Source organism: Pristis pectinata, chromosome 1 (genome assembly GCF_009764475.1).
Source record: "Pristis pectinata isolate sPriPec2 chromosome 1, sPriPec2.1.pri, whole genome shotgun sequence".
Taxonomy (NCBI): domain Eukaryota; kingdom Metazoa; phylum Chordata; class Chondrichthyes; order Rhinopristiformes; family Pristidae; genus Pristis; species Pristis pectinata.
The window spans coordinates 2,748,879-2,765,223 of NC_067405.1; the positions used below are offsets into that span (position 1 = coordinate 2,748,879).

Consider the following 16,345-nt stretch of genomic DNA (forward strand, 5'->3'; position numbering starts at 1 on the left):
TCCTGCCCTCTGACTATTTGATGTGGGAGTACTCCACCAAGCTCGATGAGACAGTGTAAAGGGAGCAGTGTGTTAAAGAATCACTTCAGCTGATGGTGCTTTAATATTTTAAAAATAATTATTCCTTTATGAGTACATTATTCTTCAAGCCACAATCTGTGCAGTCGTTGTTCACTCTGGGCGGCCATCCGCTGCCTTGAAGGAACTCCTAGCACTGCTACATCTTTGAGGGTGGTTTTCCGGACAGAAAAGCAGCCATGAGGGCAGAACTCCTGCTTTCTGGAGCTGGCGGCCAGCGGTCGTGGTCTGAGGAGATGCAAACGCAACACCGTGAGTGGTGATAGAGTTGTACAGCACAGAAACAGGCTGTTCTGACCAGTGAGCACCCATCCAAGTTACTCCCCTTCTCCTAGCACTTGGCTCATGGCCTCTATCCCTGGGTGATTCACATGCTCCTCTGGACACACTATAGAGTAATAGAGCAATACAGCACAGATACAGGCCCTTCAGCCCAACCAGTCCATACTGACCACGGTGCCCACCCAGCTAGTCCCAATTTCCTGCGTTCGGCCCATATCCCTCCAAGCCCCGCCCCTCCATGTACCTATCCAAGTGCTTCTTAAATGATCCTGTTGTACCTGCTTCACCCACTTCCTCTGGCAGCTCGTTCCATATACTCACCGCCCTCTGCGTGAAAAAGTTGCCCCTCAGGTTCCTTTTAAATCTTTCCCCCTCACCCTAAACCTATGACCCCTAGTTTTGGACTCCCCCACCCTGGGGAAAAGACTGTTACCGTCCACCTTATCTCTGCCCCTCATCATTTTAAACATTTCTCTAAGGTCACCCTTCATTCTCCTACGTTCCAAGGAATAAAGACCCAGCCTGGCCAACCTCTCCCTGTAACTCAGGCCCTCGAGTCCTGGCAACATCCTCGTAAATCTCTGCACTCTTTCCAGTTTAACCACGGCTTTCCTATAACAGGGCGACCACAACTGTACACAGTGCTCCAAGTGGTGCCTCACCGACAATTTGTACAACTGCAACATAATGTCCCCACTCCTGTACTCAATGCCCTTAAATGCTGTCAGTGACTCTGCTTCCCCCACTCTCTCTGACAGTGTGTTCCAGGTACTCACCGCTCTCTGGGTGAAGAAGGTTCCCCTTGGATCTCCTCTGAATCTCCTTACCCTTACCCTAAATCTACAGCAAGCCTCTTCCACACCCTCTCCAAAGCCTCCACACCCTTCCTGTAGTGTGGTGACCAGAACTGCACACAATACTTTGACTTAACTAATGTTTTATACAGCTGTAATATGACTTCCCGACTTTTATGCAGGAGAGTGCTCTGCTATCCTGGTTTATGGTTCAGGAGGGAAGGGAAGAGTTTTTGAAGAGGGAGAGAAAGTCATGTCCTTACCAGGAATTTTCCCAGGGGCTCGAGTAGAGGCTCTGCCCTGCATCAACCTTCACTGTCTCGCCACTGATGAACGAGGCAGCCGGTGAAAGCAAGAAGCAACCACGGTGAGCGACCTGGAGTTGGGGAGAAAAGGCGGTCAGGTTATCAGTCGGCTAAAGAACCGGACACGGTCTAGATGTGAAATGGGTGACGGGGAGCATCCAATACCTGAAATTAGCTCTTCTCACCTCAGGACCTCCACAGGTCTGCAAGGTGCGATGCTTTGGCATTTGTTCACTGAGTGGTGCCAGCATTTATTTCAAAAATACTTCATAAAGATTGCAGAAGTATACAATACAGAATTAAAACAGAAAATTCTCTCAATGGTCAGCAGGTCAGACAGCGTCTGAGGAGAGAGAAACGGCCAATGTTTTGGGTCCAGGATTTTTTCATCAGGTCTGGGAAGGGGAGAAGCAAGTTAGTCTGGGTACCAGATAGGGTGGGGGAGGGGCTGGATGGAACAAGGGGAATATATCTGGTTGGGTGAGACCAGGTGACCAAATGTGGCAGTTATGGGATAGTTAAAATCAGTAAAATTCCCAAAGAATGGTCCTGGGCCTCAACTGTTATCTCTGTTTCTCTCTTCACAGATGCTGACTGACCCACTGAGTGTTTCCCAGCATTTTCTGGGGTTTCTTTTAGTTCAGGTTTTCAGCTTCTGCAGTTTTTTTAACATATATAACATTCACGGCTTATTTTTGGCAGAAGCCACCCGATTCCCATCACTTCAGAAACATACAGCACAATAGGCTCTTCGGCCCACAAAGCTATGCCGAACATGTCCCTACCTTAGAAATTACTAGGCTTACCCATGGCCCTCTATTTTTCTAAGCTCCATGTACCTATCTGAAAGTCAGACCCTATCACATCCACCGACGTTGCAGGCCAGCCCATGCCACACACTCACTACTCTGAGTAAAAAAAAAGTACCCCTGACATCTCCTGTACCTACTTCCCAGCACCTTAAACCTGTGTCCTCTTATGGCCACCATTTCAGCCCTGGGGAAAAGCCTCTGACTATCCACACGATCAATGCTTCTCATCATCTTATACACCTCTATCAGGTCACCCCCTCATCCTCCGTCACTCCAAGGAGAAAAGGCCGAGTTCCCTCAACCTGCTTTCATAAGGCATTGCTCCCCAATCCAGGCAACATCCTTGTAAATCTCTTCTGCACCCTTCTATGGCTTCCACATCTTTCCTGTAGTGAGGCGACCAGAACTGAGCACAATACTCCAAGTGGAGGTCTGACCAGGGTCCTATATAGCTGCAACATTACCTCTTGGCTCCTAAATTCAAATCCCCGATTGATGAAGGACAATACACCATATGTCTTCTTAACCACAGAGTCAACCTGTGCAGCTGCTTTGAGCGTCCTCTGGACTCGGACCCCAAGATCCCTCTGATCCTCCACACTGCCAAGAGTCCAACCATTAATACTATATTCTGCCACCATATTTGATCTACCAAAATGAACCACTTCACACTTATCTGGGTTGAACTCCATCTGCCACTTCTCAGCCCAGTTTTGTATCCTATGTCCCGCTGTAACCTCTGACAGCTCTCCACACTATCCACAACACCCCCAACCTCTGTGTCATCCACAATCTAAGACAGCTAACAAAGTAGCAAACAGTGTTGGCAGACGCCAGTTTTTCTGTCTCTTGAGCAAACTGTGTGGTGGCAGGAGGGTTTTAACCCAAGGTCCCTTCCTCCGAACCCTTTCCAGTGGCTGCTCCCACCACTGGGGCAGAGTCCCTGGACCTTTGTGCCAGGTTTGTAGCACCTGATCATGGACAACACCTTGTCCTGGAAGTCTGATTCTGGGCATTGTTCACTCAGTTGATGGGTCTTCATTTGTCACTAATTGCCCCTCAGCAGTGTATCTTACTGGGTGGTGTCAGGGGCCATGGTCTGGAGTACATGGAGATCACACCAGACAACGACAGCAGATTCCTCTCCTGAGGCTATCCAATGGTCATGTTTAATGCGTCTGGCTTATTATCTTTAGGAGCCTCTTTTCTTTTTCTCTCTCTCTCTCTCACGCGCACACACACACACCCCTACCTCCACGATTCACCAAGAGTTTCACAGTTGAAGCAGAATCCTTCAAGATGTAAAAGGGCAGTTGTTGGTAGTGAGGGGTGAATGCCAATACAGACAGGATGGACCTTAATGGTCTCTGGGGGCGACACAATCCAAACAATGGGCCTCACCTCCTCTGGAACACCCAGTCTCCTTGGCCGGGATTTTCGAGACGTAGTCTTTGAATATTTGGGGTCCCAGCTCCTTGTAGTTGGCCACAGCCGATTCTGAAAAAATAACTCCCTGTGAAGCAGAAAGGACTTCGAGTGAGGGGGTGTGGGAGGGGAACTGAATTTCCTTAAAACCCTTCAGCTTTCAGTGAGGGTTAGCAGAAAAGGTCAGAGAGGGCAGGAGCCCAGGAGAGTGTCAGAATCCAAGAGATAATGTGCTGTATCATCCAGGACCCAGTTCAGCTCTTGTCCAACGCCAGTATCGAGCTGACTCTCTGTACCCCAGTGATGGTCAGGAGCGGTGACTGGGTGTCAGCGGGTGAATCCTTGTTAGAACATCTCTGACCATCAGATTAACAGCTGTTTAAATAATCATGAATTACTTTAAAATAAAATTAGTTGAAAGCTCCTTAAAAGAACTAGAAATTGGAAACATAAGATGAACCAAAGAAAAATAAAACACTTGAAATGACCCAGCTTAAATGACTGAGGGTGAGCTGTCTGCAGAAACCTTCTGGTGAGGCCAACTGCTCAGCTCAGCACCTCGGTGTTCTGGCCCTGGACTTGGTTGTGGTGTATCCAGCAGATGAGATCGGACCTCCAGCTCGTCTCTGATTTGTGCACTGCAGGCTGGGGATGATCCGACTTGTGAGCAGAAATTTCAGCAAGGATTTACTGTAGAACAGCCAGCCAGAGGCAGATAGAGTTCGGCCGACAGAGAGGCACGGAGCCACACATAGATGGGTGTGGGGGGGTGGGGGGGTAAGGCAGGTGGTTGTACTCACCGGAGCCACAGAGTTCACCCGCACTCCACTGTCAGCCCACTCGATGGCCAGACTCTTGGTGAGATTGTTCCACAGCTGCTCTTGCAGCTCCTGTGTGTCTTGGGATGAACAAAATAAGACACGGTAAATATCAGCACCAAGGGGGTTGATTGATTGATATCAGCCCAGCAAGATCTCCCCCAGCCCAAGCTCACTGACTGCTGCCACGGTCCAGGACACTGACATACACTCAGAACAAAGGCAGCACAGATGAAATAAAGACAGGTCGGATGGCATCTGTGGAGGGATGGGGAACACTGCAGGTTGATGACCCTTCGACAGCGACCCGTGCACGCAGGGCACTGAGATGTAACCAGCCCTCCCTCAACCACACTCACGCCATTCCTGGGAATCCTTTCCACATGTCTGCCACGATGTTGACGATGGCCCCACCGTTCTCCTTCATCCAGGACCGATACACTGAAAGAGAGTAAAGCTGAAGGAGGGGGTGAAGGAAAGGAGAGACTGTTCCAATTCCTGATCCAAAGTTCTGACTTCAATGGCTTGAGCTCTACCCTGAGATAATGCAGAGAGTTGTGGACACAGCTCAGCACATCACGGAAACCAGCCTCCTCTCCGTGGACTCTGTCTATACTGCATCTGGGACATACTCTCTTCACCCCCCCCCCCCCAATCAGGCAGAAGATACAAAAGCCTGAAAGCACGTACCACCAGGCTCAAGGACAGCTTCTATCCCACTGTTATAAGACCATTGAATGGTCCCCTAGTACGATAAGATGGACCCTTGACCTCACAATCTACCTCCAGAACACTACACAAGAGATGCATTTCACTGTGTGTTTCGATGTACATGTGACGAATAAGATATCATCCTTATGGCCTTGCACCTTATTGTCTGCCTGCACTGCACTTTCTCTGTAGCACTTTCTCTGTAACACATTACTCTGCGTTCTGTTATTTTCCCTTGTACTACCTCAACACACTGATGTGATGAAATGATCTGTATGGATGGCAATGCAAACAAAATTTTTTCACTGTAGCTTGGTACATATGACAATAATAAACTAATTTACTGCGGGTCACGCCCTGAAACCGCTCTCCTGTAACAACCTTCCCCAATCGGTCCCTGTCTCATGCCCACACCCCATCCTTTCTCCACACCTCGATTCATATCCAGTCTGACAAACCACCACCTCCAATGCTCCCCCCACCTCACCCACTCCCCCTCAGCACCCCTTTCCTCTTCTCATTGCCTGTACCTTCCCGGGAACAGAGGAATGTTCCTGTCAGATTGGTGTCGATCACAGCATTCCAGCCTTTGGTGGTGATGTGTTCGGCGGGACTGATGAACTGACCCCCTCCATTATTGACCAGGTAATCAATCCGGCCGTGTAACTCCATGACCTTCTGCATCAAACTCCGCACCTGCCAGGAATAGAACATCAGAACGTGAACGGCTCAGTTAGACCCAACTCTTCAGCCATGAGGCAGTCCAGACCTGTGCAGAAAGACTTTTCAAGCATAGGCAAGTAACCAATAACATTGTGCAGACTTGTTCTTCTCCCAACAAGTGAGAGCCCAACTGCCTAGTATCCCACTATTGATGTTCTGGGGATCACCCTTCACCAGAAATTCAAGTGAACCAGCCATATAAACACATATAAAGACATCAGGGGTGTGGGGAGTGATGGTTGAGTGGGTGGGGTGATGTGTGGGTGGGGGGGAGCCATACAGAGGTGGTGAACACAACCCTGTCTTCATCAATGAAGCTGTAGAGATGATCGACATCTTCAAGTTCCATGGTATCCATATCACCAACAACTCCTCCCGGTCCCTCCACATTGATGCAGTGATCAAGACAGCACATCACCGCATGCACTTTCTCAGGTGTCTGAGAAGGTTCAGCTTGTCCATGAGGATTCTCTCAAACTTCTACAGATGCGCTATAGAAGGTATCCTGACGGGCTGCGTCTCAGCCTGGACGGCAACTGCTCTGCTCTGGACCAACGGAACCTGCAGAGAAACACCGCCCAGTCCATCACACCTTCCATCCAGTCCCTCTTCATGGTACGTTGATCAGGAAGGCTAATGGTATTGTCAGGGGTACCTGCCACCCTTCTGGGATAAGATACAGGAGCCTGAAAGCCCGGACGTCCAGAATCAAGAACAGCTTCTTCCCCACTGCTGTCAGACTCCTGAACCTGTCACCTCTCTCACACCCCCTTCCCACGTTCTTGGATTTAATTCTCCCTCTTCTGTTATTGCCACACTAGCATTTTTTTTGCACTACCTCAGATGTCACAATTCCTTGCAGCATTTGTTATCCTGTGCTTGATGTACTGAATGCTGCATTTATTACCATGCACACTGTTGACTCTGTGAGCTTCACCCAAACAAGGAATTTCATTGCACCCTGGTGTATGTACAAACTAATCTGAATTTGAGTGTCAGCGCTGACCATGATGCCAATCCCGTCTGCCTGCCCCTGGTCCATATCCTCCACTACCTGCCTGTTCCAATGTTACCGTGAGAATTGGAAATAAACGCGCTCCCTACTTCGTCCTCCTTACGGATGTTACACTGGATCGGCGTCACCTTCGCGGGATTGGACTCTGCCGGCGCCGCTGAAAGCTGCTCAGCTGCTTCTCTCAGTCGCTCGATGTTACGAGACGCAATCACCACATTACATTCTGCCGAGTGAACCGCGATCAGTTTACAGCAGCAGCGCCCGCCGGGTGACCCAGTGCACGGCAATGGGCGGTGCTGAGGGAGCGCCGCGCTATGGGGGTGCGGTGCTGAGGGAGCGCCGCGCTATGGGGGTGCGGTGCTGAGGGAGCGCCGCGCTATGGGAGGTGGCGGTGCTGAGGGAGCGCCACGCTATGGGGGTGCGGTTGCTGAGGGAGCGCCGCGCTATGGGGGTGCGGTGCTGAGGGAGCGCCGCGCTATGGGGTGCGGTGCTGAGGGAGCGCCGCGCTATGGGGTGCGGTGCTGAGGGAGCGCCGCGCTATGGGGTGCGGTGCTGAGGGAGCGCCGCGCTATGGGGGGGTGCGGTGCTGAGGGAGCGCCGCGCTATGGGGGTGCGGTGCTGAGGGAGCGCCGCGCTATGGGGGTGCGGTGCTGAGGGAGCGCCGCGCTATGGGGGGTGCGGTGCTGAGGGAGCGCCGCGCTATGGGAGGGGGCGGTGCTGAGGGAGCGCCGCGCTGTGGGGGGCGGTGCTGAGGGAGCGCCGCGCTATGGGAGGGGGCGGTGCTGAGGGAGCGCCGCGCTGTGGGAGGGGCGGTGCTGAGGGAGCGCCGCGCCATGGGGGGGGCGGTGCTGAGGGAGCGCCGCGCTATGGGGGGCGGTGCTGAGGGAGCGCCGCGCCATGGGGGGGGCGGTGCTGAGGGAGCGCCGCGCTATGGGAGGGGCGGTGCTGAGGGAGCGCCGCGCTGTGGGAGGGGGCGGTGCTGAGGGAGCGCCGCGCTGTGGGAGGGGCGGGGCCTGAGGGAGCGCCGCGCTGTGGGAGGGGGCGGGGCTGAGGGAGCGCCGCGCTATGGGGGGCGGTGCTGAGGGAGCGCCGCGCTATGGGGGGGCGGTGCTGAGGGAGCGCCGCGCCATGGGGGGGCGGTGCTGAGGGAGCGCCGCGCTATGGGGGGCGGTGCTGAGGGAGCGCCGCGCTGTGGGAGGGGGCGGGTCCCTAATTTCGGAGGTGAAGGGTCACAGTTAACGGCCTCCGACCCCGGAGCCCCGCACCTGACGCCAGCAGCTCGGCGGCCACGGCGGCACCGATGCCGCTCCCGCCGCCCGTCACCACCGCCGCCCGGCCCCGGAGCAGCGCCGCCCGCCACAGCCCGCGCACCGCCATCTCCGCCCCACGTGACGGCGGGTCACATGGCCGAGCCACGTGTCACCCCCGCTGATGGCGTCACCTGTTCCTGGGGGATTCCCTCTGGTGAGGTCACAGGTCACCCTGTAACTAGGGATTCCCTCTGGTGAGGTCACTGGTCACCCTGTAACTCTGCTGAGGTCACAGGTCACCCTGTAACTAGGGATTCCCTCTGGTGAGGTCACAGGTCACCCTGCCAACTAGGGATTCCCTCTGGTGAGGTCACAGGTCACCCTGTAACTAGGGATTCCCTCTGGCGAGGTCACAGGTCACCCTGTAACTAGGGATTCCCCCAGGTGAGGTCACAGGTCACCCTGCAACTAGGGATTCCCTCTGGCGAGGTCACAGGTCACCCTGTAACTAGGGATTCCCCCAGGTGAGGTCACAGTGCATGGGGAAGCAGTTTGCTGGAGAGGACCAGCCTCCGAGGTCCTGGAGTCACGGAGACCGCAGATGCTGGAATCTGGAGCTCAGGTCAAAGGGGAAAGGAATTGTCGACATTTTGGGTCGAGGTACTGCGCGCCTTCACCAGACTCTTTGTTGCTGGTGTTTTTAATCCCTTTCCTATCATCCTCTGGTACATCAACCCTTTTCTGCCTTCATCAATGGCATGGACCTGTATTTAAGGATGGTGGAGCAGAAACCCTCATGGCATTTAAAGATGCCTGGATGACAATATGAAAAGCATAACCTGCAAAGCCATGCACCAGAGCTGAGAGTAACACAAATAGTAGACATGATGGTCTGAGTAACCTCCTTCTGTTGCCTGAAATATCCAATTGCCTAATAATGGCTCTATTCAATTTACGCATGAATAACAACTATTTCCAGATTATTTAGCATCATTTGGAAAATTCATCTGGCCACTTCTGGTCTTAAGCCACCCTTATGACCCTGATAAATTCTCTATGAAAAGGGCCACACATGTTGTTATCCCCCATGCTACGTGCCACTTCTGGACCATTGTACAGTACTTGCCCACTTTGTTCGGGGGGAGGGGTAGGTGGTGGGGGGGGGGGAAGACCCCATTACTGGGCATATTCAGAACAACACACTTGTTTGGGCCTGCAAGGTAAATAAAATCCATCCTTGTGCCCAGCGCTGCACTGACCTCAACAACTGCCCTGCACCCCGCCCCACCCCTCCCTCGCACAATGTACATCTGGTCTCCCGATTACACCCACATTTCCCAGCTGGGAATTACTGGCCTCCTGGGTCAAGCTCAAGAGAGACAGGACTGAGCAAAAATATGCAATGCAGGGTCTCAGATACAAATGAACTTTGAAGTAGTGGGATAACTGAAACACTCATTGTCCAATCTCTTCGGCACTAGAATTTTTTGCCATAGTAATCCAGGACCTCTCCCACAGAAGTGATGCAGTCACGCAGTGACAGCCTTGATCTTGGCAGCAGAGACATACACTCCCGGAATCAGACCTGCAGCGTCTCCTGTCTGCACACTCTCAAGCATTAGGGCACCTCCTCCTGACAAATGTTTTCCACGTACCCTGAGGAACTCAGCGGGTCAGGCAGCATCTGTGGAGGGAAATAAACAATTGACGTTTCTGGTCGAGACCCTTCATCAGGACTGGAAAGGAAGAGGACAGAAGCCCCCACCTCCTTCCCTTTATTCCATGGTCTACTGTATTGGTTTATTATTGTCACTTGTACCGAGGTACAGTGAAAAACTTTTTGCACACCGATCGTACAGGTCAATTCATTACACAGTGCAAATACATTTAGTTAGTACAGAGTGCATTGAGGTAGTACAGGTAAAAAAAAAACAATAACAGGAATACAGAGTAAAGTGCCACAGCTACAGGGAAGTGCAGTGCAGGTATACAATGAGGTGGCAAGGTCACAACAACGTAGATTGTGAGGTCAAGAATCCATCTCAACGTTTAAGGGAACTCTTCAATAGTCTTATCACCGTGGGATAGAAGCTGTCTTTTGACCCTGGTGGTACGTGCCCTCATGCTCCTGTATCTTCTGCCTGATGGGAGAGGAGAGAAGAGAGAATGACCCAGGTGGGTGGGGTCTTTGATTATGCTGCCTGCTACACCAAGGCAGCGAGAGGTAAAGACAGAGTCCCGATGGAAGGGAGGCTGGTTTCTGTGACGTGCTGGGCTGTGTCCACAACTCTCTGCAGTTCCTTGCAGTCCCAAGCAGAGCAGTTGCTGTACCAAGCTGTGATACATCCAGATAGGATGTTTTCTATGGTGCATCGATAAAAGTTGGAGTGTCTCCTCTCTTACCAGATTCCTTCTTCTTCTACCTATCACCTCTCAGCTTATTACATCTCCCCCCCCCTCCCCCACACGCCCACCTACTCTCCCCTCCGACCTGGAGTCACCCATCACCTGCCAGCCTGTGCTCCTCCCCCTCCCCTGACCTCCTTATTCTGGCTTCTGCCCTCTTCCTTTCCAGTCCGGATGAAGGGTCTGGATGAAGGATAAAAACGTCGACTTTATTTCCCTCCATAGATGCTGCCTGACCCGCTGAGTTCCTCCAGCATTTTGTGTGTTGCTCCAGATTCCAGCATCTGCAGAATCTTTTGTGTTTCCACATATCTTTCTTGGTGATTCAGTGCATTGATGCCAGCTGATGCCCTGAAACCTATAATTCAATTTATAACGTCACCCTGCATAAGCAGCATTAAACATCATGGAATTTTCAAATGACAGATGAGGAGCATTCAATGAGACATGTCATGCCTCTGCTTATTGGGCTAGTAAGTAAAATTTATCAAATCTCTGCTAGGAGACAGAAAAAGTAGGGCATTTGTCAACTTGTGTCTGCTCTGCTATTCTATAAGATAATGTTTCATTCTTTTTAACCTCAGCCTCTTTCCTCCAACCCCCTTTTAAAAATTCATTTTTGGGATCTGGATATCGCTGGCAAGACCAGCAATTATTGTTCATTCCTAACTGGCCTTGAGAAGATGGTTTGATTAACTTCTTGTACCACAAGCAGTCCTTCTTGTGAAGGCACTCCCACAGTGCTGTTGGGGAGGGGAGTTCTGGGATTTAGTCCCAGTGACGATGAAGGTCAGCAATATATTTGCAGTCAGGATGGTGTGCAGCATGGTGGGGAACACGAAGGTGGTGATGTTTCTATGCTTTAGGGTTAGGTTCCTGCTGCGTGGAATACATGACAATAGAGGCTGTGCATTTGCAGTGATGTTGGAGTAGCTTTTTGCGTTCGGTACACACTGCAGGGATTGTGGGCCAATGGTGGAGGGGATTAATGTTTAGGGTGGTGGATTTGGTGCCAACCAAGTGGGCTGCTTTGTCTTGACGTAGCCCATCCCTTTTGTACAGGTCATACCTTCCCCAGAAGAGATCCTAATGATCCACAAATATGAAACCCTGCCCCCTGTATTAATTCGTCAGCCACACATTCATCTGCCAAATCAACCTATTCTTACCCTCACTGGCACATGACACAGGCAGCAATCCAGAGATGACTATCCTTGAGGTCCTGCTTTTCAGCTTCCTACCTAGCTCCCTATATTCCCTCTTCAGGACCTCATCCTTTTCCTACCTACATCATTGGTACCAATGTATACCATGACTTCTGGCTGCTCACCCTCCTTTAGAATGCTGTGGACCAGATCTGAGACATCCCTGACCCTGGCACCTGAGGCAACATACCATCTGGGAGTCTCTTTCACAGCCATAGAATCTCCTGTCTCTTCCCCTAACTGTAGAGTCCCCTATCACTATTGCTCTCCTCTTCTCCCCTTCCCTTCTGAGCCACACAGAGCCAGGCTCAGTGCCAGCGACCCCAACAGTATACAAAGCGGTATACCTGTTATCGAGGGGAACGGCCACAGGAGTACTCTGCACTACCTGCCTATTCCCTTCCCCTCTCCTGACAGTTACTTAGCTACCTGCCTCCTGCAACTTAGGTGTGGCTACCTCACTGTATCTTTTATCTATCACCTCCTCATTCTCCTGCAGATGCATCCAGCTGTAGCTCCAGTTCCCTAACACAGTCTGTAAGGAGCTGCAGCTGGATGCACCCACCCCCCCCCCCAGATGTAGCTGTCAGGGAGACTTGAGATCTCCCACATCTGGCAGGAAGAACACACCACTGATTCATTGTCACTACTTTAGCTAGGCCCCAGCCCATCCACTCTAACACTGGTCCACTCCACTTGACCCTACCTTTTTATTAGTTGTTGCCAATTGGCTAATTTCCCACTCAATTATCACCTAACAATTCACAGCTGTGGCACTTATGTTGTCTGGAAATACCTGGAGAAGAACTGGGTCCCGACACTCATCTCTTTACATGGCTCCCAATTCTCACACTGAGAGTCCCACTTCTCAGTCCAAGTCATGGAAGTACCTGGAAACTCAATCTTCTTTTCTGTCTTCTAGAGGTGCTGACATGAGGGAGATGTGCATTATCTTATTACACATGGAAAAGTGCAGTTTTGATTTCCTCATTTAATAAAATCTACTTGCGTTGGAAGCAATGTGGAGGAAGTTGACTGGATTGATTCCTGGATGAAGGGATTGTTTTACGAGGTAAGGTTGAGCAAAATGGTTGTAATCTCTTTGAATTTAGAAGAATGACAACTGCCCATATTGAGTCGAATACAATTCTCTGGGTATAATAGGTCAGATGCTGAGATGGGGGAATCTAGAGGGCCGAGTCTCAGGACAAAGGGTCACTTATTGACTGAGATGAGGAGGAATTTTTCTCAGAGGCTCACAAATCTTGGAAATACTCTACCCTGGAGAGTAGTGGAGCAGAGTCATTAAATGTATTCAGTGACAAGGCAGGTAGATTATTAGATAAATCAAAGGACAGATCAGGTTTAAGAGCATGGTTTAATCAAGCTTCTGTTTCTCTGTTCTTATCCTGTGTTGTCTGGCATAAATGATGGGATGTTTGCTGAATTAAGAATCTGCCTTGATTCTTAATTCAGCAAACATCAAACACCAAAGAAAACTTGAAGAGGTGGGATTACCTAGGTTCTGCTTATTGAGAACATGTGGTTATGTTTGCCACCAGAAACAGAAAGTTTGTAAGTTAAATTTTTGGTTAACTGTGCATCATGTCAATTTTTCAAAATTATAAATACATCAGCAATTGTCCTAAATCTCAAGAATGTATTTCTAGTAAACACAAACAATAAAGCTCAAAAGGCACTTCCATTAAAATTTATTTCCCAGACATATGCATGTGAAATTCATGTGCCTAATAGCAGAATGAGTGATTTTTAACTCACATTTACTCAAATAATCTAAAAGTGCAACATCTCTATTTTCTGGTGTGGTATTTAAGGTTAGAGCTCTTCCCGTAAAATGTAAGTGAGAACGTGGAGGTGATGGGACTCGGATCTGCCATCATTTATTATGTCCAGCCCACTCCCGTCTTAGTCTTGATCAAGGGCACACAAATCTTCATTTTCCTGTAGAAAATAATTGGATTGAAGAAATTATCAACAATTGCAGAAAATTTTAGTCTACATTTCAACTTTCTCTGAATCTATGCCTCCATCTTGTCCACTATATCTTCTTCAAAACAACACAATGTTGTCTTGAAAAAGCTTTCAAAACTTTTTCTTGAGGGATAGTAAATTTTAAGTCAGGATGGTGTGTGATTGGTGGCAGTAATCCATGCACTCATTGCTCTTGCCCTTCAAGGTGATCCAGGTTGCAAGTTTAAGAGGTGCTGCTGAAGAAGCCTTGGTGAGTTACCAGTGGATTTAATGGACAGTACACACTGCAGCCATAGTGTACCAACAAGAAACTGAATATTTAAGTGGAGTTCAGGATATTTCATTAAGTCTTTGGAGACCTTAATATACTACAGGTCTACGATGTTGTGTTGAACTATGCATTCTTTGAACTCTGAGAGAATGGAAGGGAATAGGGCAGGCATCGGTAATGTAGCGGTTAGCGTAACACTATTACAGCGCCAGCGACCCAGGTTAAATTCCGGCTGCTGTCTGTAAGGAGTTTGTACGTTCTCCCGTGTCTGCGTGGGTCTCCTCCAGGTGCTCCGGTTTCCTCCCACATTCCAAAGACGTAGGGGTTAGGAAGTTGTGGGCGTGCTATGTTGGCACCAAAATTAACCTTTGAGAAAGGATGGAAATAATGCAATGCCATATGTTTCCACATGGGGGCTCCAGGAAGGTGGGAACCCAGGAAGAGCTCAGAATTGCTTTTTTCCTGTCCTGTCTAAACTTCTGCTCACAAGCCTCTCCCTTATATCAATGGTAGCCTATTTTAGAGTGAAACAGGGAAAGGTGTTTGCTCCAAGACTGCCCGACAGCCTCCTGATATGTTTCTGATAAGCTCAGATGAACTTGGGCTTAGCTTCAATTCTGAGTCTGGAGTACTTCATCCATTCAAAGAAAATAGAACTGCTATAACAAGTCCTTTCCTATTTTAAATATCTCCACCAGATCACTCTCATTTACCTAGTCAAGTGAATACAAGTTGTTTACTTAATGCTGGTGAATGTGCACTGTTATCTTTAGACTAACAGAATGTCATTAAGAGTTAAATAACTGTAAATCAAAATTAATGTCAGCACAGTTGACACAAACAAATTCCTCTCTGGAATCCACTGAGTATGTTACCTTTCCTGTTATGAGTTATAGCTCAAAAATTGGATGCATCTTCTCACAGTCAGATCTGTAGCCACCTTTATGTCTATGCCAGGGTTTGGCCACCACTAATCTTTCTGTAACCATTGTTAAACAAAAAAATTTCTACTCCAGGTTTTTAAATTTATATAATCTTAATCTTACCTCAGATTCCTTGTCTTCATCAGATGAAGACATTATGCATGCCTCACTGGTATCATCTCGTCTCCTCTTCTAAAACAAAAGCAATTATTATTAGTATTAGGTTTAAGTAAAACTTGTTTAAGATATAGAAATGTGTACCTGGTTTCTAGATTCGGAATTCAGCCAGCCAACTTTGCCAAGAGTTGCTCTATAAGCTTCATGGATTTCAAAAGTACTACTTGGTTAAGAAGATTTGAGTACTTTGTGACAATTCATGAGGTGGAAATTCTTTCGCACAGGTGCAATGCTCTTGTTCCCCAAATAAAGGGATCAGGGCCGGGGGAACATATAAACAACTTGTATGTGAATGTAGGAGGAATGATTGGTAAGTTTGTAGATGACATAAAAATTGGCAGTGATGTAGATAGTGTGGAAGGTTGCCTAAGGCTATAGCTGGATATAGATAAAATGGGAAGTTGAGCACCTGAACAGGCAAGATATAGGATGTGGACCTAATATGGGCAAATGGAATTCGTGTAGGCCAGCATGGATGTATGGGCCAAAGGGCCTGTTTCTGTGCTGGATGCCTCTATACTATGTTTTGTTGTGGGTATAAAAGCTAAACTTACACTTGGGTTTGTGGGCAACACAGTAAGGAAGTGGTCATGTGGGCAATACTCCTTATTCTGTTTGTCATCACCAGCTGTCTCAATGAACATTGTCTCTTGCTAGTTTCTTCCTCACAATTTAACTAGAGTCTGGGTTAATTCCAGAAGGATGTGGCACAAACCGAGAATACAAAGTTAGCATAGTCCACAATACTAACAACATCAAATGGACTGAAGGTATACGCACCTTTATCAGTTATAGACGGCTGAGTTGAGTAGTCCCTAGAAAGCAATTAAATAGTAAATTTTATTTTGTTTCATTATGAATTCTAGGTTTTCTTTTTCTCCTTCTAACTGTTACTTCATCACACCACAAGCAACCCTAGCAATTTGTCAAGGGATCTCTAACTACCCAAATTATACTCACTTTCTTATCTAGGATAGACTCAGGCCAATTCCTATTTTCAACCACAGTCAGCAGCAAGCAAAAAGGTTTAAGTAGAGCCCTGCAACTAGAATTTAGTTACATCTTTTTTATAAAAACTCAAGATACACAGCTGAAAGATCATCAAACTGAAACACTGTTTCTCTCTGGAATGGAAATAGAGTCAGTATCGACTCTAAA

The 16,345-nt window shown here is 48.8% G+C and overlaps 2 protein-coding genes across 2 annotated transcripts in view; both read right to left on the bottom strand.

The window, feature by feature from the left end:
• Nucleotides 1–1,393: 1,393 nt before the first annotated feature.
• pecr (peroxisomal trans-2-enoyl-CoA reductase) lies at nt 1,394–8,350 on the bottom strand. The gene is given in 9 exon segments (XM_052014886.1): nt 1,394–1,530; nt 3,673–3,693; nt 3,695–3,784; nt 4,497–4,562; nt 4,564–4,594; nt 4,874–4,955; nt 5,756–5,921; nt 7,053–7,186; nt 8,229–8,350. Coding segments are annotated over 9 exon segments (819 nt in total). The 5' UTR covers nt 8,341–8,350; the 3' UTR covers nt 1,394–1,413.
• A 5,286-nt stretch (nt 8,351–13,636) lies between these two features.
• The window catches only part of LOC127569843 (glial fibrillary acidic protein-like), a 58,609-nt gene continuing 55,900 nt past the window's right edge, over nt 13,637–16,345 (bottom strand). The window contains 3 exon segments of the mRNA XM_052014820.1: nt 13,637–13,786; nt 15,134–15,202; nt 15,968–16,002. Coding sequence (XP_051870780.1) covers nt 15,186–15,202; nt 15,968–16,002 — 52 coding nt within the window. The 3' untranslated portion in view covers nt 13,637–13,786; nt 15,134–15,185.